Source organism: Magallana gigas, chromosome 1, assembly GCF_963853765.1.
Source record: "Magallana gigas chromosome 1, xbMagGiga1.1, whole genome shotgun sequence".
Lineage (NCBI taxonomy): Eukaryota > Metazoa > Mollusca > Bivalvia > Ostreida > Ostreidae > Magallana > Magallana gigas.
In genome coordinates, this window is record NC_088853.1 from 14866975 (window position 1) to 14892429 (window position 25455).

General features: G+C 34.7%; 1 protein-coding gene across 1 annotated transcript; it reads right to left on the reverse strand.

Annotated features, from left to right (window-relative positions):
* Positions 1 to 5628: 5628 nt before the first annotated feature.
* On the reverse strand, positions 5629 to 25088 carry LOC117685927 (mucin-17-like). The gene is made up of 28 exons (XM_066085243.1): positions 20484 to 25088; positions 19025 to 19086; positions 16985 to 17107; positions 16697 to 16855; positions 16439 to 16591; positions 16174 to 16332; positions 15916 to 16068; positions 15650 to 15808; positions 15389 to 15544; positions 15124 to 15282; positions 14863 to 15018; positions 14597 to 14755; positions 14339 to 14491; positions 14074 to 14232; positions 13816 to 13968; positions 13553 to 13711; positions 13295 to 13447; positions 13032 to 13190; positions 12774 to 12926; positions 12511 to 12669; positions 12250 to 12405; positions 10386 to 12141; positions 10018 to 10141; positions 9687 to 9813; positions 9028 to 9146; positions 8714 to 8909; positions 8079 to 8213; positions 5629 to 7861 (listed from the first exon to the last, which is right to left on the reverse strand). The coding sequence occupies exons 1-28, from the start codon at positions 20654 to 20656 to the stop codon at positions 7626 to 7628; spliced, it is 5868 nt and encodes a 1955-aa protein (XP_065941315.1). The 5' UTR covers positions 20657 to 25088; the 3' UTR covers positions 5629 to 7625.
* Positions 25089 to 25455: the final 367 nt, after the last annotated feature.

Sequence of the window (25455 nt, forward strand, 5' to 3'; positions counted from 1 at the left end):
TCTTTGTATATACATTCATTTTTTTAGGATATATATATATATATATATATATATATATATATATATATATATATATAAATTGAAAAACATTCCGGTAGTTTTTATAATGTGAAAGATTTTAAGCAATGTTTCTACGGTTAACAAAGCCATTTACCGCATGAAAATTGAATGATACGATTGACCATTTATAGGCAAATTGGGAGACTAATGTGGAAAAGCACATTAAAAAAAACCCCACACAATTTAGGATTTTTTTTAAGTACGTTAAATTTGGGACCAAGTTATTCCACATTGATTTTTTTAGTGCGTTATAAAAATAAAGACATTTTTGTTATCGATACGCTTAACTCACTTTGATAAAATATGTATAAATCACAAATTCTGGACTTGAATTAACGAAACAGGTCAATTACTAGTACATCATTTACTTGATTACAGGAAAAAAGGTTACATACCCTCATTTTTCCTTTTAAAATATATTATATTCAGATACTTGGAGTAAACGTTAGAGAACATAAACAGAAATAAGCTCTGTTGTAAATTAAGTAAGGTGACATTGTAAAAATGAGCTGTCCAAACAATAATTTCTTTAATATCATGTAATAAAACCTAGAATGTAGGTGTTTCAACGTGAATTCACTTTTCAAATTATAGTCTGATAAATCACTTTAATACATAAACAAAAAATAGACAAACATAAAGTTAATATACAATGATTAAGTATTAGGGTGTGTTTTTTTTTCTCTCGCACTTATGATCTAAATCAAAGTACTGAAGTACTGAAAGCCCTGCTCTTTTGGTGTGTCTTTATGCATATTGTGTGGTAAAGACTGAAATCTCTATCTCTCTCTCTCATGCTTTTAATGTCGGCAACGCGTCAGAGAGCGACCAAATTTTATAAGCGGCTATAAACAAAAATATATGTCTGTCTATCAGAAAAAAGTTCAACAGTTGCTGCCTTGAATTTTGCAACATGCATAATATATTCAATCCCCATTTCTTCAACGCGCAGCAAAGTAGTTCATGGAAATGCATGCGCATTGTATGTGTCCAAAATGCATAGTCTTGTTTTTAAAACAACTTATTTATAAGAAAACCAAAAAAGATAGACAATTCTCTCGAAATTAAAGAAAAGAAAGAAACTGTCCTCAAACGTGGCTCTGTTTGTAACTATTTGGTATAGCGAAAGTTTTTTCTTTGACGCTGTTTGGTTTTTTTTTACTTTTGAAGTTGTGCTATTTAGTAACATTGGCGATTGCCAAGACTCTGTTTCAGCAGAGCCCGGCTAAAAATCATATTGTTTTTGATAAACATAACATACGTATCCTTTGTTCACATAATGTTTGTTTATAGGCACATGCAACGGAAGCCATTTTGAAAAATTGTATACATTGATATTTCAATTATCAATTTAAAAAAATCATTTTTGTTTCTTGCATAGCCCATTGTATCAGATAAGAAGTATCTTTGCTTCATACACAAGGAAGAAGAAAAGGCATATCTTAACGATGCTGTTTATTTCATGTTTGAAAAATTCAAATCTTCTGAGTTAGTTTTTTTTTGAGTGAAGTGTCAAACTACATGTACGTAATTCTTATGAAAAAAAGAAAGAAAAAAAGAAAGAAAAAAAGAAAGAAAAAAAAAGAAAGAAAAAAGAAAGAAAATTTCTAATCGTGAAAGTGTTTATCATATAGCTGAGAATGCATTTGGTTCTTTTGTATATATATTTCATTGAGCTGAACAATATTAAAACATTAATTTTTGTATATAAAAGTATATATTTTTTCGGTTAAACCCTGAACAATTATTTTTTTTCAAAGTGCGTTACTATCAACGATATCGAAACGCACTTTGATTTTTTTTTTCAAAGTGAGTTTATATGGTCCCATTATGAACGCACTTTGAAACTTTTTGCGTAATTTTCAAGGTGCGATAACAGACCAATAAAAAAGAAATGAGGCCAAATCTAATCATTTTAGTATCTACGTGTTTAACTCGCTTACGAAGAGAAATTATCAAACTAAGAGAAGAAGAATAACCTGAAATGAAACGTTAGGAGCTTTACAGAAATTACGGTTTATTAATTGTTTTTTATAGAATAGTATATGGGTATTGGTGCAAACTGCACAGCAAATAAAATAAATCATCCATATTTAGACCGTGACATATAATTAAACAATACAAATGACAAAACAACACCTATAATTGTCAAAATTAATTTTTTTTAAAAAAGCATAAGAAGTTTTGAGATAAAAAAAAATACAAAATAAAAAAGGAAGTAGTTATTAGCACAGCAGAAACATTTGTCATAAAGCGAGATGGGCATTGATTTCAATATTTTTTTTTTCAAAAAGTAGCAAATATTGACAGATAAGAAGAATATAGTACTTTCGATAAATTTGAAACATACTCGTACAGTGTTTATATATGGGATATTAAGCTACATCAAACTCTGAACCTTCTTGTGAGGCCGAAGAATTGTCCTGGAGCCAAAGTCTTAACAATTATAAAGAATCATCTGGCTGATTAGTTTCTGAGAAGAAGATTTTAAAATATTTACTCTATATATTCCTTTGTAAAACTTTAACACCCCCCCCCAATGTGGCCTCACCCTACCCCAAGGGATCATGTTTTCACAACTTTGAATCTACACTACCTGAGGATACTTCAACACAAGTTTCAGCTTTCCTGGCTGTTTAGTTTCTGAGAAGAAGAATTTTAAAGATTTACTCTATATATTCCTATGTAAAACTTCGACCATCCATTGTGCCCCACCCTACCCCCAGGGATCATGATTTTCACAACTTTGAATCTGCACTACCTGAGGATGCTTCCACATAAGTTTCAGCTTTCCTGGCTGATTAGTTTCTGAGAAGAAGATTTTTAAAGATTTACTCTATATATTCCTATGTAAAACTTCGACCACCCCATTGTGGCCCCACCCTACCCCTGGGGGTCATGATTTTCACAACTTTGAATCTACACTACCTGAGGATGCTTCCACAACAGTTTCAGCTTTCCTGGCTGATTAGTTTCTGAGAAGAAGATTTTCAAAGATTTACTGTATATTTCTATGTAAAACTTTAACACCCCCCCCCCCCCCCCCCCCAATGTGGCCTCACCCTACCCCAAGGGATCATGATTTTCACAACTTTGAATCTACACTGCCTGAGGATGCTTCCACACAAGTTTCAGCTTTCTTGGCTGATTATTTTCTGAGAAGAAGAATTTTAAAGATTTACTCTATATATTCCTATGTAAAACTTTGACCCTCCATTGTGCCCCACTCTACCCCCAGGGATCATGATTTTCACAACTTTGAATCTGCTTTACCTGAGGATGCTTCCACATAAGTTTCAGCTTTCCTGGCTTATTAGTTTCTGAGAAGAAGATTTTTAAAGATTTACTCTATATATTCCTATGTAAAACTTCGACCACCCCATTGTGGCCCCACCCTACCCCTGGGGGTCATGATTTTCACAACCTTGAATCTACACTACCTGAGGATACTTCAACACAAGTTTCAGCTTTCCTGGCTGATTAGTTTTTGAGAAGAGGATTTTCAAAGATTTACTCTATATATTCCTTTGTAAAACTTTAACACCCCCCCCCCAAATGTGGCCTCACCCAACCCCTGGGGGTCATGATTTTCACAACTTTGAATCTACACTACCTGAGGATGCTTCCACACAAGTTTCAGCTTTCCTGGCTGTTTAGTTTCTGAGAAGAAGATTTTTAAAGATTTACTCTATATATTCCTATGTAAAACTTCGACCCTCCATTGTGCCCCACCCTACCCCCAGGGATCATGAATTTCACAACTTTGAATCTACACTACCTGAGAATGCTTCCACACAAGTTTCAGCTTTCCTGGCTGATTAGTTTCTGAGAAGAAGATTTTCAAAGATTTACTCTATATATTCCTATGTAAAACTTCGACCCACCATTGTGGCCCCACCCTACCCCTGGGGGTCATGATTTTCACAACTTTGAATCTACACTACCTGAGGATGCTTCCACACAAGTTTCAGCTTTCCTGGCTGATAAGTTTCTGAGAAGATGATTTTTAAAGATTTACTCTATATATTCCTTTGTAAAACTTCGACCCCCCATTGTGGCCCCACCCTACATCCAGGGGTCATGAATTTCACAACTTTGAATCTACACTACCTGAGGATGCTTCCACACAAGTTTCAGCTTTCCTGGCTGATTATTTTCTGAGAAGAAGATTTTTAAAGATTTACTCTATATATTCCTATGTAAAACTTCGACCCCCCATTGTGCCCCGCCCTACCCCTGGGGGTCATGAGTTTCACAACTTTGAATCTACACTACCTGAGGATGCTTCCACACGAGTTTCAGCTTTCCTGGCTGATTAGTTTCTGAGAAGAAGATTTTTAAAGATTTACTCTATATATTCCTATGTAAAACTTTGACCCCCCATTGTGGCCCCACCCTACCCCTGGGGGTCATGAATTTCACAACCTTTAATCTACAGTACCTGAGGATGCTTCCACACAAGTTTCAGCTTTCCTGGCTTTCTGGTTCTTGAGAAGAAAATTTTTGAAAATTTCTCGAAATTTTTCATTAATTTCTAATTATCTCCCCTTGAAAACGAGTGTGGCCCTTAATTTTCACAACTTTGAATCCCCTTTGCCTAAGGATGATTTGTGCCAAGTTTGGTTGAAATTGGCCCAGTAGTTCTTGAGAAGATGTTGAAAATGTGAAAAGTTTACGGACAGACGGACAGACGGACAGACGTACACACAGGCGATACCTTGTGCAAATTTTTTCATGTGGGGTCATGTGTAAGTACAAATCTACATTACGAGGTTCACCTTGAGAATTCATACAGGAGGAGTAAGATGGGGTTCTTGGAAAAGTTACACACAGGTGCTACCTTGTGCAATTTTTTCTTGTGGGGTTATGTTCAAACACATAATGAGGTTAACCTTCACAATTCAAAGTAATAGACAAGAATGGAACGAAAACTGTTGGAATCCCTGAATCAACCTCACCATTAATAGCTTACAGTGTATAATATCATTAATGTTCTTGCCAATCTCAGGGAGGGGGGATATAATTGCTGCCAAGTGTGCATACAAATGAATAAATGCACTAGGATAATTTGTCTCTAACCATGTTTCAATCATATCATTAACTAAATTACAAATATCTTGATTACCGTTTTGCATATTCCTCTTATTGATGAAACAGCATCAGCTGTTCTAACCCAGTTAAAACCATTTCTTCTCCTGTAGCATTATCCCCACCCCCCAAAAAACACCCTCTACCACGTTTCAGGCATCTTACCGTGCAAAAAATTAATATATCATATACAGAAAAATGACTTCAATAAGATATTATTTTCAATCCAGAAAATTCTATCAGTACTACAATATCAGAAATTAACAATGAGAGCATGAGTTTCTTATATTGCAATACTGCGATTTTACCACAGGTAGTCTATTTATGACTGAATTATGTATGTTCCAGTGCATCTGTGCAAGAAAAAGAAAATCCAATGAAAGTAAACTTAAAATTTCCCTTTTTTTAATGATGCACATGTTCATTAAGGACTGTTGCCCTGCAACAAACATACATGAAAAAAAAAAACAACAACACCGCTAATAATTACCTGACACTTTTATTCTGAATGACAAGTTTTTCTAATTTGAAAGAAAAAAGAAGAATTCTTGGAGTTCATTACAATAAATGGAAGCAGTGTACCATAATAAGTATCTCCGTTAAAAAATCAAAAGTATCAGTATATGCTGTAAAAGGCCACAAAACACAATATTGGGAAAAAATAAGGTGTATATGCTTTGTCAGCTATTTAGTCATGGTAAAACAATGCAACCTCCCCAACCTTTATATATTCAAAGAATTTGATCAATAATGTATGTCAGTGGCTGTCCCTATTTGATTTACAAAATTTAATACATGTAATTAAAAAACACAATAACAATTATCCTAAATTAAAAAGAAAAATATATTTTAACTTGAAATTTCAGTTTCACACTTTCAATTTTGAAAAAATAATATACACAAGTTTTCTACCATTTCAATGCTCCTTGCATTTAATCAATACACATATTAGATTATAATACCTTGACAAGCGTTTCTTAAAAAAGAAATTTAAGTCAACTACATTTTCAAAATGTATGATATCTATTGCAGATAAACAATTAAAACATTTTTCCTGATATTCATCCATCAGATGTTATTAAGCATACCACAACTTTTTGCATTCAATTTTAACAAACCTGAAAAAGCTCAATTTTTGGAAATGTTAAAAAAAATCTATTAAATTATTAACCTCATATTCAATGTAAACGTCATACAGATAAATGGAAAAAAAATAATGAGCTATATAAAAAAAACCATGGCCAAGTAACTGAGGGACATATTGTGTTATGCATTTGTAACAATTAGGGACAACACAAGCTTAGTTTTTTTGTGTTTTTATGATCACATCAAAGATTGATCAAATATAAATCGCTTTAAATTCTGCCTTTCCATGCAAGTTACACATTTGTGACAAAAATTAATGTATGATACTATATGTCCACTTAAAAGGAATTGATATGCAGAAAACATTTTTTTTTTAAAATGTGGACATTTAGATTCCTGATGTCTTCACATGGCAGGAAGTAAATTTTAAGAATGTAAACCTTTGCATCAATTCATAAGCATCCAATCATAACAAATTTCATATTTTTACCAGAAAACCACACCATGAATGTCTTAATCAATTTATATCGAAACTTATCGACACAATATTTGTACCTCAATAATTTGAAATACACAATCATTAATCTTTAAAGTCTTTGAAAAACAAACAGATCAGGGATATTAGTTAAGTCACTCAATAGTCAGAGCTGTTCCATTTAAACATACCTGGATGGGTTTCCCCTTTTCAACCCAAAATTAAAAATAAAAATAGCCACTAAAAAAAATTGTAAGATAACTCATCTTAAATAAAAAAAAAAAAAACCCCAAGATAAACAAGTACTACCAATAATTGTAACAGTCCCCGTTACAGTTGTTTCCCAAACGCTCCCCATACTCCCTTCAGTGCCCCATTCATCTTCTGTTGAATAGACCTCAGTTACAGCAATCAAAATATTGACCAATCAGAACTCTGCACATGAGCATGCATGTCATCATATTCATTTTTGATGCCATAATATAGGGACTCATAATATCTACCTACACACGGAATTTTGTTTTATTTCATTGAAAACTAAGAAAGTTATAGCCATATACATCAACAGCCAATCAGATTTCAGCCCGTTTCCTAGATTTCTCACATATATCTTCTTACAGTGCCTCACAAAATAGACCCATGTCTTAAATTTCGAAGTATTTCATTGAAAAGTAAAAGAGTTACAACCATTTAAGTATTAGCCAATCAGAATGCAGCACACGTGCATGGATGTCCTTTCATTCATTACTGATACAATCATATTGTAGGGATACATTAAATATATCTACCGTAAATTCTAAATCTCATCTACTAAGAAAGTTATAGCCATTTACAATATCAGCCAGAATCGTAACGCTTAAAAACATCAGTGACCTATTTCGAAACCCCAAGAAGTTGAAAACACAACTGCAACACCTCAACCATCTTTTTTCTTCCTCATTTTGACCAACATCCCACTAACTTTCTTTTTGATATTGTCCCTTGGACGTAAGTGGATAAGCCCCCCCTTTTCCCTGCTCTTTTTCATTATTTTTTCTATCTCCAATTGTTTGGGACAATAGTCTTTTTCAAAATTAGCTTTGAATAGTTTTTTCAGTTCGTCCTCCTCTTCCTTGCTCCACCGCTTTCTTTCTGTCTTCTTTGGTTTTGAAACTGTCATAAAATAAAAGTAAAAAATAAGTTGTTTTACATTGATGAAAAGTGTATAAACCCTTGCACATACTGTTTATCATTAATATTTTTTTAAGATGGTCATTTAGTGATTCCTTTTTAACCACATTTATTATTACTTGTATACCATGATCCATATAATGATATCCATGCTGAGTATAATGAATCATATACATGTATATAGTTTATCTAAACTTACATCCATCTTCATCATCACTATTCATGGGATTCCCATTGTACTCTGGAATAACGCTGTCATCATCTTGCTGCTGTTCAAATGCTGGCTTTACTTGAGAACCCACATCAGATGTACTTTCACCAGTTGAAATGATATCTGAAAATGTTTTGAAAATTCAAGATTTGTGCAAGTGTAAATCGTGTACGTAAATCTACGTAACATTCCATTACACAAGAATGATACAGTACATCCCAGTTTGATCCAATAGTGTCTTATATTCATTTGGATCATCATAAAAATATTGTTTGTAAAAAGGTAGTAACAGCTGAAATTAACTAAATTTTGTATTTCTCTTAATTTCAAAAATCTTTGAAAATGCAAATTAATAATGCTATCTAAAAATGGGGTGCAGAAAAGTATGCAGCCAAATGAAATCTATTTCGTTTAGGAATTAACACCAAGTCAAAGTGTGTGAAGGTAGGATTGGACTTGCTTTGCAAAAGAACTAATCAAAACACCCTAAAAAATTTGTGTATTGTCTAATAAAGTCTAAAAATGACTTTCCAATTTGTAGCTATAATTACATCTGACGCGTTCTGTCTGGTGCATGCTATGACATCAAAATCAAAATCAAAATCAAAATCAAAATAACTTACCATCCAACTGAATATCGGAAAGTTTTCTTCCCACATAATGGGGCACTATTCCAAAATCTTGAATCAACAAAATCTTTGCTACTTCTGTTCTTTCTAGTACATCAGATGTTTGTCTGTAATGGTGTAAATGCACATCCATATTATGCCCTAGGTGTTGTATGATCCAACTCCTCTCAGCTTCACTGGTATCAAGAGCCTGTTCATAAAAGTATGTACTTGTAGTGTAAAACATAACATGGTAATACTGTTTATAAAATAACAATTTGTCCAACCAACCACAGGTCAAAGAGTATAGAAAGGATATTGATTTTTACCTGAACCATGGTGGCCATATATTTCCTCATATTACTTGTACGAATAAGGCTTGGACTTGACAGCCCAGCCTCTTGAGCAACAGTTGATATGGCATCATACGCCCTAAATACACCTCCAGCTGCAATAAAAATCAATGGAGAAATAAAATACATCTAGCCATTTAAGATTATTTTTTAGCTTATTGCCAAAAATTGTATAACTGGTAACCTATTTATAATATTTAAATCTTTCAATTTAATGCTGTCCAGCCAGCATGAAATTGTCAAGAACAATATCTGGCAAACCTTTGGCTATGTTTGTTTCTGCTATTGTATGAAAAGGATAAGAACTGTTTTTGGTCGTCTTATGGCAACTTAAAATTTGTTAGCTAGATATTTACCAGTCCCGACAGAAAACTGCAAAAATAAAGAGTTTCTGGAAATCTTTTGGCAGCTTATAGTTTGCTACTCCTATTAAATAACTGCATGTTTTGAATTAAATTGCAGAAAATTTGCTGCAATTAATTTATTCTAATAAGGTAAAGGATTATTTCACGAATTATTGAATTCAGTGGAGGGGGATAGCATAATTTACTGTCCACAGGCAGTCAAGCTATGAATTATCTGAATCCCCCATTTTATGTATAACTGATTTATAAACATACACACTCTGCACTTACTTTTGCTACCAAAAAGGTATGGAGATTCAACTGGAATGGAACATGCCTTTCGGACTATCTTGCTTGCAATAAAACTTAAAGCCTGGCGCGTTTCCAGAGGTAAAATAACTGGAACACATCTTCCAACCTAAAATAGAAACTCATGGACTTAAATCATTGACTTATTGTTCTACACTGAGTGGCCAAAAGAATTGCAACAAACATGGTTGATGTCATCGCTGTACATAGGCATCTTTTTGGTATTTATATTCTATTTTTATCGGGATAGACAAAATACGAAAATATTATCTTTAAGTGCATTTTCTAATGGAGATAATTATCATTTACAAACCTTTCCTCGTATCTCAACAACTTCCTGAGTCATTAAAAGGTGTGCTTCGAATGAAGTCAGCTCTTTCATCAATTGTGCCTGAACATCGTCTTGACCAGTTTTTCTCTGATTGTAAGCCTTCAATCTGATTAAAGAAACATTGCATATCAACATCTAAAATGCAGCAAGAAGCTATGCCTTTAAATTCATACTTTTATGAATGGACTCTCCTCTTATTTCTAAAACCAACCTCCCTGCACAATTTGCACAGAACAAAATACACTTTAACATATTTTACTGTTTAGATTTTGTGTAAAGGTCAGTCAACAAAACATTATCATATTTGGACCCCAAAATTTATGTACTATGTACTGTTTTGATATACATACCTTATTGCCTGAACCTCATGGCACCTTCTTCTATTGTACAGTGTGATCCTGGCCAAAGTCAACACAGCAACTTTTTTGTAGTTAGCATATGAAATGTCAGTAAGATCAAGGTTGCAGATCTCCGTTTTCATAAATTCTGTTATTTTCTTAATGTCTTCGGGTGTCGGCAATGACTTGGGCTTATTATACTGTCTTTCTTGTAAAACCATTCTTGCTAGCTTCGTTACTTTCACAGTCCACTGCATTTTCATTAATTGCAGAAAATTTTCTGCCTCTTTTTGCCTCTTTTCATCAGCATGTATGATAGCACTGGCTAGTTTTGAACTTGCTAATGATTTTATATCATACCCTAATTTAATAGCATTGCTTGGTGACGAAAGATCTTCTTCATCGATGCTGTCTTGGTTTGAACATTTTAGAGCAGCTTCTGCCACATTTACAAATTGAGAAGGTTGGAGGAAATAATTAAGATCCTCATCATGTCCTGTTGTTTCCTTCAGAGCAATTAGGAGTTTTGCAGACAGTCTCATACCCTGGCTGGTATAATATTTCCTCATTACACGGTTTCCTCTGTTACGGTCCATCAACTGATTACCAAGGCTTATGATAAGTGGGTCCGTTTGGGCCACTTGAGATACATGGTCAGGCTGCATGATAGTGAAAACTTCTGTCACAACAAGTTTTGAAGCCTGGTCCGAAATTCGTCCCACTAACGTTTTACTCTGTATATTGAGACTGGTTTGGCTTGAATATGATTCATCAGCATCATACTTTGGGCATAACTTTTGATGTCTCTTAAGGTTTTTCAATTGATGCCAAGCAAAACACCTTGGACAAGGACCTACAGCATTAAGATCAAACTCCCTCTCTGTACTTCTCCTGGCAAGGATTATTTCACCTTTCCCTTCACTTATCACATTAGTGTTGTGTTTGTGAATACCACGAAGGCGCAGCAGTTCAAATTTGGTCTTTCTTTCTTTTACAGTTTTTTGCTTTTCTTCTTTCGTCATTGTGGAGTTGACCTTTGGGATAGCCTGTACTTCTGCTTCATTCATGTGAAGAGAACTCATTAAATGATGCGAAAAATTGGTTTGCATCTTGCCACAGAAAATACAAGGATAGTGTGAATCATACACTCTTTCAGTCTTCTTCTTTTTGCCTAATTTGGTTGTTTGGCTTTTCCGTACCAGTTTAACATATATCTTTGGAAACTTTTCATCATAAGCAACAGTCTCAGGATCTATATTTTGATCCTCTAAAGGGACATCTGAATCATCAGCACTTGAAAATTCATCATTTAACAATGGCACTGGAAGCAAAGTTGGCTTATTTAGCGCACTGAAATCTGGATACTCCACTGATATATCACTATTGCTATCACTAATTACTTCGTCATTTTCAGCTAGTTCTTTTAAGATTCTTTCTTTCTGGCATTGGTTTTTCCCCCCAGTTTTTCCTTCAGAGTATTGCAGGGGTTTTCTTTTTTTCTCTATTGGTGAAGATTCACTGGCTTCTGGGTCACTTTCATCCAATTCATCATCTTCAGGAATATATTCACTACCAGAACAAAAATCCAACAGGTCATTTGAAAATTCAGCATCAGATGTATCACACATGGTCGTTTTCATCGGACCTACATCCGACTTTGGAGAGTGGGCAACCATAGTGCATGCAATAGATCCTGGAGTAACTACTGTTTCTGAACGGCCAGATGGTGTCGACCAACTCATGTCATCAAAAACACTTTCAATGACCACTACAACAAAAATGAAAGTATACATGTAAGAACAACATCAGTTTTTTAATACATACTTGTCATATCTGACAATTATATTCAAAGGTAACCAAAAAAAAAAAAAATTACCTGCAGATGTATCACACGTGGTTGCTGCCAATCGATCTACATCTGACCTGGGAGGGTGGGTAACTGCAATGCATGTCATAGTTCCTGGAGTAACTACCGTTTCTGAACCAGATGATGTTGTCCTTCTTATGTCATCAAGAGAACTTTCAATGACCTCTATAATGGAAATGAAAATATTTATGTAAACACTTCATCAGGATTACAAGACATACTTGTCATATCTGTCAATTGAAATTCAGAATTAAAATAACAGTAAATCACCTGCAGATGTATCACACGGGGTCTTTGTCATCTGACCTACATCTGTCTTGGGAGAGTGGGCAACCATAGTGCATGCAATAGATCCTGGAGTAACTACCGTTTCTGAACGGCCAGATGGTGTCGCCCAACTCATGTCATCAAAAACACTTTCAATGACCACTACAACAAAAATGAAAGTATACATGTAAGAACAACATCAGTTTTTTAATACATACTTGTCATATCTGACAATTATATTCAAAGGTAACCAAAAAAAAAATTACCTGCAGATGTATCGCACGTGGTTGCTGCCAATTGATCTACATCTGACCTGGGAGGGTGGGTAACTGCAATGCATGTCATAGTTCTTGGAGTAACTACCGTTTCTGAACCAGATGTTGTCCTTCTCATGTCATCAAGAGAACTTTCAATGACCTCTATAATGGAAATGAAAATATTTATGTAAACACTTCATCAGGATTACAAGACATACTTGTCATATCTGTCAATTGAAATTCAGAATTAAAATAACAGTAAATCACCTGCAGATGTATCACACGGGGTCTTTGTCATCTGACCTACATCTGTCTTGGGAGAGTGGGCAACCATAGTGCATGCAATAGATCCTGGAGTAACTACCGTTTCTGAACGGCCAGATGGTGTCGCCCAACTCATGTCATCAAAAACACTTTCAATGACCACTACAACAAAAATGAAAGTATACATGTAAGAACAACATCAGTTTTTTAATACATACTTGTCATATCTGACAATTATATTCAAAGGTAACCAAAAAAAAAATTACCTGCAGATGTATCGCACGTGGTTGCTGCCAATTGATCTACATCTGACCTGGGAGGATGGGTAACTGCAATGCATGTCATAGTTCTTGGAGTAACTACCGTTTCTGAACCAGATGTTGTCCTTCTCATGTCATCATGAGAACTTTCAATGACCTCTATAATGGAAATGCAAATATTTATGTAAACACTTCATCAGGATTACAAGACATACTTGTCATATCTGTCAATTGAAATTCAGAATTAAAATAACAGTAAATCACCTGCAGATGTATCACACGGGGTCTTTGTCATCTGACCTACATCTGTCTTGGGAGAGTGGGCAACCATAGTGCATGCAATAGATCCTGGAGTAACTACTGTTTCTGAACGGCCAGATGGTGTCGCCCAACTCATGTCATCAAAAACACTTTCAATGACCACTACAACAGAAATGAAAGTATACATGTAAGAACAACATCAGTTTTTTAATACATACTTGTCATATCTGACAATTATATTCAAAGGTAACCAAAAAAAAAATTACCTGCAGATGTATCGCACGTGGTTGCTGCCAATTGATCTACATCTGACCTGGGAGGGTGGGTAACTGCAATGCATGTCATAGTTCTTGGAGTAACTACCGTTTCTGAACCAGATGTTGTCCTTCTCATGTCATCATGAGAACTTTCAATGACCTCTATAATGGAAATGAAAATATTTATGTAAACACTTCATCAGGATTACAAGACATACTTGTCATATCTGTCAATTGAAATTCAGAATTAAAATAACAGTAAATCACCTGCAGATGTATCACACGGGGTCTTTGTCATCTGACCTACATCCGACTTGGGAGAGTGGGCAACCATAGTGCATGCAATAGATCCTGGAGTAACTACTGTTTCTGAACGGCCAGATGGTGTCGCCCAACTCATGTCATCAAAAACACTTTCAATGACCACTACAACAGAAATGAAAGTATACATGTAAGAACAACATCAGTTTTTTAATACATACTTGTCATATCTGACAATTATATTCAAAGGTAACCAAAAAAAAAAAATTACCTGCAGATGTATCGCACGTGGTTGCTGCCAATTGATCTACATCTGACCTGGAAGGGTGGGTAACTGCAATGCATGTCATAGTTCTTGGAGTAACTACCGTTTCTGAACCAGATGTTGTCCTTCTCATGTCATCAAGAGAACTTTCAATGACCTCTATAATGGAAATGAAAATATTTATGTAAACACTTCATCAGGATTACAAGACATACTTGTCATATCTGTCAATTGAAATTCAGAATTAAAATAACAGTAAATCACCTGCAGATGTATCACACGGGGTCTTTGTCATCTGACCTACATCCGACTTGGGAGAGTGGGCAACCATAGTGCATGCAATAGATCCTGGAGTAACTACCGTTTCTGAACGGCCAGATGGTGTCGCCCAACTCATGTCATCAAAAACACTTTCAATGACCACTACAACGGAAATGAAAGTATACATGTAAGAACAACATCAGTTTTTTAATACATACTTGTCATATCTGACAATTATATTCAAAGGTAACCAAAAAAAAAAAAATTACCTGCAGATGTATCACACGTGGTTGCTGCCAATCGATCTACATCTGACCTGGGAGGGTGGGTAACTGCAATGCATGTCATAGTTCCTGGAGTAACTACCGTTTCTGAACCAGATGATGTTGTCCTTCTCATGTCATCAAGAGAACTTTCAATGACCTCTATAATGGAAATGAAAATATTTATGTAAACACTTCATCAGGATTACAAGACATACTTGTCATATCTGTCAATTGAAATTCAGAATTAAAATAACTGTAAATCACCTGCAGATGTATCACACGGGGTCTTTGTCATCTGACCTACATCCGACTTGGGAGAGTGGGCAACCATAGTGCATGCAATAGATCCTGGAGTAACTACTGTTTCTGAACGGCCAGATGGTGTCGCCCAACTCATGTCATCAAAAACACTTTCAATGACCACTACAACGGAAATGAAAGTATACATGTAAGAACAACATCAGTTTTTTAATACATACTTGTCATATCTGACAATTATATTCAAAGGTAACCAAAAAAAAAAAATTACCTGCAGATGTATCACACGTGGTTGCTGCCAATCGATCTACATCTGACCTGGGAGGGTGGGTAACTGCAATGCATGTCATAGTTCCTGGAGTAACTACCGTTTCTGAACCAGATGATGTTGTCCTTCTCATGTCATCAAGAGAACTTTCAATGACCTCTATAATGGAAATGAAAATATTTATGTAAACACTTCATCAGGATTACAAGACATACTTGTCATATCTGTCAATTGAAATTCAGAATTAAAATAACAGTAAATCACCTGCAGATGTATCACACGGGGTCTTTGTCATCTGACCTACATCCGACTTGGGAGAGTGGGCAACCATAGTGCATGCAATAGATCCTGGAGTAACTACCGTTTCTGAACGGCCAGATGGTGTCGCCCAACTCATGTCATCAAAAACACTTTCAATGACCACTACAACAGAAATGAAAGTATACATGTAAGAACAACATCAGTTTTTTAATACATACTTGTCATATCTGACAATTATATTCAAAGGTAACCAAAAAAAAAAAAATTACCTGCAGATGTATCGCACGTGGTTGCTGCCAATTGATCTACATCTGACCTGGAAGGGTGGGTAACTGCAATGCATGTCATAGTTCTTGGAGTAACTACCGTTTCTGAACCAGATGTTGTCCTTCTCATGTCATCAAGAGAACTTTCAATGACCTCTATAATGGAAATGAAAATATTTATGTAAACACTTCATCAGGATTACAAGACATACTTGTCATATCTGTCAATTGAAATTCAGAATTAAAATAACAGTAAATCACCTGCAGATGTATCACACGGGGTCTTTGTCATCTGACCTACATCCGACTTGGGAGAGTGGGCAACCATAGTGCATGCAATAGATCCTGGAGTAACTACTGTTTCTGAACGGCCAGATGGTGTCGCCCAACTCATGTCATCAAAAACACTTTCAATGACCACTACAACAAAAATGAAAGAATACATGTAAGAACAACATCAGTTTTTTAATACATACTTGTCATATCTGACAATTATATTCAAAGGTAACCAAAAAAAAAAAATTACCTGCAGATGTATCACACGTGGTTGCTGCCAATTGATCTACATCTGACCTGGGAGGGTGGGTAACTGCAATGCATGTCATAGTTCCTGGAGTAACTACCGTTTCTGAACCAGATGTTGTCCTTCTCATGTCATCAAGAGAACTTTCAATGACCTCTATAATGGAAAAGAAAATATTTATGTAAACACTTCATCAGGATTACAAGACATACTTGTCATATCTGTCAATTAAATTCAGAATTAAAAATAACAGTAAATCACCTGCAGATGTATCACACGGGGTCTTTGTCATCTGACCTACATCCGACTTGGGAGAGTGGGCAACCATAGTGCATGCAATAGATCCTGGAGTAACTACTGTTTCTGAACGGCCAGATGGTGTCGCCCAACTCATGTCATCAAAAACACTTTCAATGACCACTACAACGGGAATTAAAATATACATGTAAAAACCTCATAAGTATTACAAAACATACTTGTCATATCTGACGATTAAATTTAGAGGTAGCTAAAAAAAACACCAAAAAACTGTAAAAAACTGTAAATCACCTGCAGATGTATCGCAGGTGGTTGGAGAACCAACTGCTGATGAGCTGAAGCAATCTGTTGATGTAGCCCAAGTTACATCATCAAGAAAACTTTCCAAAGTGTGTTTTCTCTTCTTGAGCACCTCTGAAAAATATATGTATAATATATAATATATTGAGAAAGATAATATATTGATAGAGTTATTACAACCATATCAATTTACTAATCTTTACAGTGAAATGAAAATTCATGCTTATCCAACTATTTCTGACATGCAATTTGCAGATTGTGCTGTTTTACACAGCATCAACAATATTTTAGCCATATTTTGGCTTTAAAAATAACAATTCAAGATCCTGAACATTCAAAAAGCAAGAGACATGGCTTGGCTCAAGGTTTTTTTTTTATTCCAGAGTAGTCAAATTTCTCAAGGACTGTCCTCGTTTTTATTAACAGAATTTAAGGACCTTGTCAGTCCAACTGATGATTTGTAAATCCAGAGTTAGATGAATTAAATTTCGATCCAAGTACATAAAAGGAACATATTGGAGAAAAATGAGACTCAGATCATGATTGAGCTTATCCAACAACTCTGGAATCTAGTACATGTACCTATAAGAACAAAGTAAAAGAATAAACAATAAATCCCAAACCATCTTTAAAAATTATATATATATAAAGAAATGTGCACCTTTACATTGCAAGTGCATTTAAGCAATTGTACATCAGCAATAATCCACTATAGGGATCAATCAATCATAAGTTTTATAATAGTCTGAGAATAACAAGAATTAGCGTTAATTTATATCTTATTTATTTACTTGTTTTTTGAGCTTTACACATTGGGAAAAGTTCCATGACAGAGGAAAAAATTCTTCGTTTTGAGATAAATTATAGCAGAAGTGATTAATATTACTGAAATGCCTGATACAAAGTACCCCCCCCCCTTCCAAAAATAGGATGGGGATGACTCTCAGGGCCCAATTCAATGTACCACAATAACTGCATTTGTATCCAATACATGTTACAGAAGACCCTATGTCAATTTCTCACCACTTTAAAATTTTAACCATTCACAACAGCAAGTACAATTTTTCACATTTTTATAGTTCTATTGTAGAACCTTCCTGAAAATATTTCTTGGAACTCTCATATTTAAAAAAAGTGAATGTGGACTGCAGCACTTAGAAATGTGGGCCTATCAATCAATTATACTCGATATGAAGTCAAAGGTACCTCTATCACTATATGAAGAGTGTGAATCAGAAATTTAGATTAATTACTGTTGATCCTTGCAACCAAATCCTGGTGCTTCATGTTCGTTGAATTTACATTCACAATTAAACTGTGCTTTGTAAGTTTACAACTTAATACTAAATAAGTGTTTATTTAAAGCAGCAGTGTTTACAAAAGTGCATTCAACAAATGACAAGTCAAAAGTAAACGGTCTAAGAATATTTCCGATTCCCCTCTCCATATAGTGAATATTCTATACGCAATATGCTGAAATCACATTGATTTAAATGCACACACATTGTATAAACATCTATAAAGGATCGACACAAAACTTTAGTCCTTTAGTCAGAGCTATCATAGATAAAATAATGCAGAATTAGTTACCACTGCAACTTTCTTAGGTTGGCCTAAAAGAGAGATATAGCATTGTTGCCAATGAAAATTAATGACACAACAATATTCATTTTGACCAAATTAACAACCTCTAGACCATAGAACCAAAAATTTCAAACATTTGTAGAGGCATTTTTCTCCATAATGATGTAGGCTTAAAAAAAATAATTAATCTTTAGTTTCTCAGGCCAAAAAATTCAACATTTATGCAGCAGACATGGTTTTGCTTTTTTTTTTTACTTAGCTGTAGCATGATTTTGTACCAAACCTGTCGAACTTTTGAAGAAAAATTAAAGTTTGAGGGCACCTAATGGAAGAAAATTTCCAACAGGCAATTTAGAGAACCAATAATTTTTTAACTAAAAAACTTGAGTTTTGTGTCCAACCTTCGTCGTAATTCAAATGAACTGAAATTCAAAACACATTTATTACGTATGCCTTTCTCCTGCCATTTTTTTATTTCTGAAAATGATTCCACTTTTGTTGCAGTCAAACTGTAAAATGAAACATGGAAGTTCAACCTCTGATTGAAAAAAAAAATTAACTATACACTATGCAAAACAGATACTTTTTGGTGTTCGATGCTCTGTATAATAAAAAAAAAAAAAAAAAAAAAAAAAAAGCCATGGGCCTCATTGCTTACCTGAGAAACAATTTTAAAAATTATAGCCTTCATATTCTAAAGCGAAACATTTGTCTATATAATTTGATGAAAAACTTTGAGTCCTCATCGTGTCCATTTTTCATACCCCTCACGCTGGGGAAACAACTTTAAAATTTTGAAAACTAGCTCATTTCCATATCATCATGCCCTACACACGCTATATTTATCTAGGTTAAAATCTATGGATTCCCTGTCTGATCATTAAAGCTGAACACCGCTCGTAAATAGGCACTGTCCGCCATATTTCCCTTTCATCACTGTTCTCCGTACAACCGCTATACAAGATACAGACCTCTAAACAGTTCAAAGTACTTTGCTGTAGAGGTCTCACCTGTGTGGACGTACATCCTACCACGCCGTGTTACTCAGTCGCGATTAAATTATCAAATTTTACACACTTTTTTTCCAATCCATGAGAATACTAACACCAAATAAATTGGTCAATGCATTATTTACAAACAGAATATGCACATGAATAAGAAATAAATGCATAAAATCCAAAGACCACGGAAGTAATACCACACGTCCGCCACAAGTCTCAGGTGTGCAATCGGGTGTAACGAAATTGAAGGGTTTATATACCAGGTCCCTGTGTGCCAGTGCCTATTTACGAGCAATGTTCATCTTTAAGGGTCATAGAAGAATAAAGAACTTTTCTAGATACAATCTTACTTGCATAGTTATTTAACATGTTTAACAAATAACTGATTTAAAATTACTCAATTTTTTTCCTATAATTTCTATGCATTTAAATTTGAACCCCAATTTGTGGCCCCTTTCTGACTCAAGGGTAATTGTGTAAAGAAACTTGAATCGTTAATATATTAGCTTGTGTCTAATATTAGTTTGACAATTGTACCCTTGTTCTTCAGATGTTTCTAAAATACTGGTAAGACTTTATCAAATTTTGACCCTTCCCCACATTTTGGTCCCATCAAAACCTCCTGGGGGGGGAGGGGGGTAATGATCATGGTCTAAACAAACCTGAAACCTCTCATACTAACTTGCTTCCATATCATTTTAAAAATTATAGCCACATACTCTTCAGAGGATTTTTTCCTATATATTTCTATGTAAAATTGGACCACTGCCTCTAATTGTGGACCCTCTCTGACACCAGGGGGAGATGGTATGAATCAACTTTAAATCCCTTCATGCTATTTTGCTATTCTTTGGCTCTGGTGAGCTAATCAACGTAAAACTGGATAGATATGGCAGTAAACTTACATAGCTTGGTCAGCATTGCAAAACACTGTATATTTGCCTCCATTCTCCACCCCTTCAAGCCTTACAGGCCACATCATTGTTCTGGGGACACCTTTTACCTGGGCCCACACAATCCTTCCTATTTTTTCTTCTTCATGTCCATTACTTTTAACTGGTCTTTTTCTTTTTGTCATTTCTGGAAGAAAAAATATTCAATAAATTAAACTGTAACTTGAGTAATTTACCTAGAATATTTGAATCAATTTGACATAAAAACCTAAACAAGGGTAACTTATAAATAGTAATTTTCATATTAAGTCCCAGACTTCTTATTTTTCTACTTAGGGAGATAACCCAACCAGTTAAAAATATAACTAAGGTTACTTGTCTGTACATACATTATGGATTTAACACTGCGAGGTTACTTGTCTGTTTATGCATTATGGGGTTTAATCAACATTGTGGGGTTACTTGTTTATATACACATTGTGGGGTTTAATACTGCAAGGTTTCTTGTCCATATACACATTATGGATTTAACACTGTGAGGTTTCTTGTCTGTTTATGCATTATGGGGTTTAATTAACATTGTGGGGTTACTTGTTTATATACACATTGTGGGGTTTAATACTGCAAGGTTTCTTGTCCATATACACATTATGGATTTAACACTGTGAGGTTAATTGTCTGTTTATGCATTATGGGGTTTAATTAACATTGTGGGGTTTAACACTTTGAGGTTTCTTGTCCATATACACATTATGGATTTAACACTGTGAGGTTAATTGTCTGTTTATGCATTATGGCCATTGTGGTTTAACATTGTGGGGTTTAACACTTTGAGGTTTCTTGTCCATATACACATTATGGATTTAACACTTTGAGGTTACTTGTCTGTCTACAGATTATGGGCTTTAACACTGTGAAGCTACTTGTCTGTTCACACATTACAGGTTTATCATTGCAAGGTTACGCTTGTCTGTCTACACATTATGGGGTTTAACACTGTGAGGTTACTTGACCGTATACATATATACATCATATAGCATAAGTTTGAAGTTAGTCCTCTGTTCATGATAAGGGTCTCATGAAAGCACCAACTCACTGCCCAATTATTATAATTTGTGTAGAGATTCAAACCAAAATACTTGTAGGTACATGTGTATTTCTCTAATACATATATATCATTTACACTTGACCACCAAAAACTTAAAATTTTTTGTTGCATTTCCAAATAGATGTAATACAAACACTCATGAAACAAGCTTACCTTTTGTAGGTATTAGTTCAAATGAGAACATATTTTTCAACACTGAATGAATTCAACTGACAGTAAAAGCAGCATGCATCAAAATCTTCAATATTAAAGAAGCACAAAAAATTGGCGCCATTGATAAAGATTTCCAAGACATCAAGATCAAAGTCGGAGCAATATAAGCACACATTTACAAATGCCTCATTCGAATCAAATCCAATAAAAGCAGTAGGAAATTCCATGTTCTTTTTTTCTGTATCATGTAGAACTATGGCTGACAAACATCCTCTACATGAGCAAAAAATTAGGACAAGCTTTGTGAGGTTACTTCTCTGTCTATACAATGTGAGCTTTGGGTTCAAGTTTTAGTGCACTATGTGCTATAGTCTTTTATCTTAAGATCCCACTGTAGAAGTTCACAAATTGATATATAATGTAAGGAACATTATTAAAAACTAGGAGTATAGTAACCATTACATAATCCAAATATATGCATATACTTACCTATTCACATTCAAATGGAACTTTTAGTTTTATTAAAAGATGTGTGATTGTCTCTGCAACTTCCAGTGAAAAAGTTCCAAATCCAAATACAATCGAGTCACTGTGTATTTTTGTTAAAAGTTTACATTTTATATTCAATTCTAGAAAAACAATGAAAATGAACCTCAAGTTCTCCTGATCTTTAATGTATACTTCATACATCAAATCATCAATCATGTTGTTCACTGGAGATCATGAGTCCAAAGACGGAAAAGTGCTGACCATCTTCTAAACATCACAAACATCAAGACAATGCCCAATAAAAGTGAAATAAAAATCAAGAAAAGTAGTGAGAACAGCAGCACAAAGAACCAAACCTCCATTTTCATTTGAATTGGAAGTTGCAAAACAATTTAAATATGTACTTCCTGTTGTCCTTATATGATCATGATGATCTGTTGGGTTTTCCTAACCCCATAAATTTGTCCAATAAGACATCATGGAATGTTAAACTTGTAAAACCCTTTTAGCATGTCCCTATAGGAATTGTGGGGTGTTCTGTAACCCCAGAAGTTTGCCCTTATACAATATACATAGTGAAAAAGAGACTTGTCGGGTAACCCCATTGCTTTTACATAAAGTAAGGTTCCGTGCCATATACACAGGCACCTGAAGTGTGGAAAACATACCCCCCCTCCCCCCGATTTACCAAAATATTCTACCGAGCCTATAATTTCTAAAAAAAAATTGTGATTTTCCTGTCAATCATGTCTGTATGTCGTTCTGTGCTACCAGTTTGTACTTTTCTAAACGTTTGTACTTTTCTTAACGTTCTGATTGGCCATTTACGGGTATTATAAAAATACAAATGGTAAAAAACAAAATCATGTAAACAAACAGGGGGTCCTTGCTTTGAGACTGATTCTCAGAGAATAAACAGCAGTGCCTACAAAATTCCAGTAAATGTTTCATGAAGGTAATAAAGCTTTACATGTTTCTTCAACTCAAGCCTCAAGTCATGGATTTTATTTGTCGTAATCTTGTGTTACTTCAGCAAACCCCAGCTGGTTTCTAGTCAGCCTAACAGGAGGTTTTGACAAAGTGTACCTCTTACATCTTCCTAACTGTTCAGGAAAAGACTTTCAAGTGCAATCGTGCGTTTTCATTGCTCAATGTTAAATAACATCGACAATGACAAAATAAACTACCAAAATTTACCATATAGCTATAAACGCACAGTTTGGAGTTTTTCACCACTTGGATTAATTCACTAAGAAATTCTAATTACTGCTTGTATACACAATATGGCTTGATTATCTTGTGAATTTGACCCACAGTAGACGACATATGATTAGGTAATTACGCTCCATTGCACATGACACCTGTGAATTTGATACAATTTGATATAAAATTGACTTACTTCCTTGGTCAATCTGTACTATGCAATGTTTTCCCCCGTATACTTTTGACTGCCGACTTAATTTGTAACATTGTAACAAACAATGTAGTGAGATAATTATTGAAGAAATTAGGATTAATATTGGTGAATTTTGAAAAAGGGAAATATGTATTGGGGGAGGGGGTAAATATAAATGCAGTGATTCTATTTTTTTACCAACCTGTTTCAAATGAAAATAGTGGTTTATAGCATATAATTCAAAATATGGGACAAATATTCTTTTCCCATGAATTTTTGCATCCTGCCGTGACAGGGCTCCCACTGTACCAAAAATCCTTTTCGTCACTTTAGAACGACCCATGTTTTACAATTATTTCTATCATATCACATATACATGTGCATGTATATGTTTATGCAGACCTATATGTTTAAGATATTAATATTTTGAACTTTTTAAATATGCATGTATTGACCAATTTTTTGGTATGTACTGTATATGCACTCTCCTCATTTGTATCACTAAATGATTTCCAAGAAGTATGGTATGAAAGCTTTTGAAAAGTTAAGATACTAAATTTCTACAGTTCTAAGTTTGAGATAAAATAAAAACCAGACACTTTTCATATCAAGAAACAAAAACAAAAATGCCATTATGGATTCATACACATATACTAGATAAGAAGATGGAGTGAAATCCACAAAGACAATAATTCTTCTGTTCTAGACTAATTTAGAATAAACACGCTGCACATTTACAAGTCCTCATTTTGACAAGCCAGATGTAAAAATGAAATATTCTGCTGGGTTTTATGTCAATAAGTTGCATACAACCTCATACTACACAGCTTCAATAAAAAAAAATTATCAAATGTGTTTTTCACAATAAATAAAATCCTTTGAAGAACTGCCCATGTTTATCCCATTTTGGTGTGACTTTGAGAATAGAAATATATTTTTGGAAAGCAAATATGTTGCTGTCTGTAAGTGAAGTATGTTCCAAGTTCTAAATAAGAAAACTGTCATCACTTGCAGTACCCTGATGATTTCTATGGCAACCAGCTGCATTGCAATAAGTATTTAATAACTTCTAAACATGGGAACAAATATTATTTAAGATTTTTTACTTAAAATTTTATGATGTATATTTTATTCTGTTCATAACTAAAGAAGTTTAGCAAGTTCAGTGAGAGCACCCTTCCAAGTGTTACATAACAATTGATGGTCTGAAGCCATAAATAGCCTGGGGCTAATCTATGGTCAGAGCTGTGTGCACTGAAGCGATGCGAGATTTCCAGTTGCACGTGGTGATTGAATTAACACAGACTAACCGAATAAAGTAAAACAAACGGGTGGGAATGAGAAACACATTAAACTTAAGAAGTCACCATAAATTAATTTTCGCCACATTTAGATTTCTTTACTCCAATTTTGAAAAAGATTCGCCACTGGCGAAATTAGCGAATATTTCAGATGTGTAGTTTATTTTTAAACTTTTGTAAGAAAATTACATATTTGCTAATATAGAAAAAAGAAGAAGTCCCTGAAATGTTCAGGCGTGTTCAGCAGAGAGAGCGCCCGCCAAAATTTGTGTTGCGGGTATAGGAAATTTTGGAGAGCGCTCGCGAGCACCCGCTCTGTTGAACAGGCATAGAACTATTGCTCTTGGGTCAAAAAATTGGGGATGGGAGCGATTCCCCACGCCAAAATATTTGTCAGGAGAGCCGTTACAACTGATAGCGATAAAATATAAATGATGCTAATCACAAAATTTGATTCCCCGCGTACTCGAACAGAAGACATGACTTTCGAGATGTTTTTGCAAACCACAACAAATGTCGGTGAACAAGCGTGTGCTC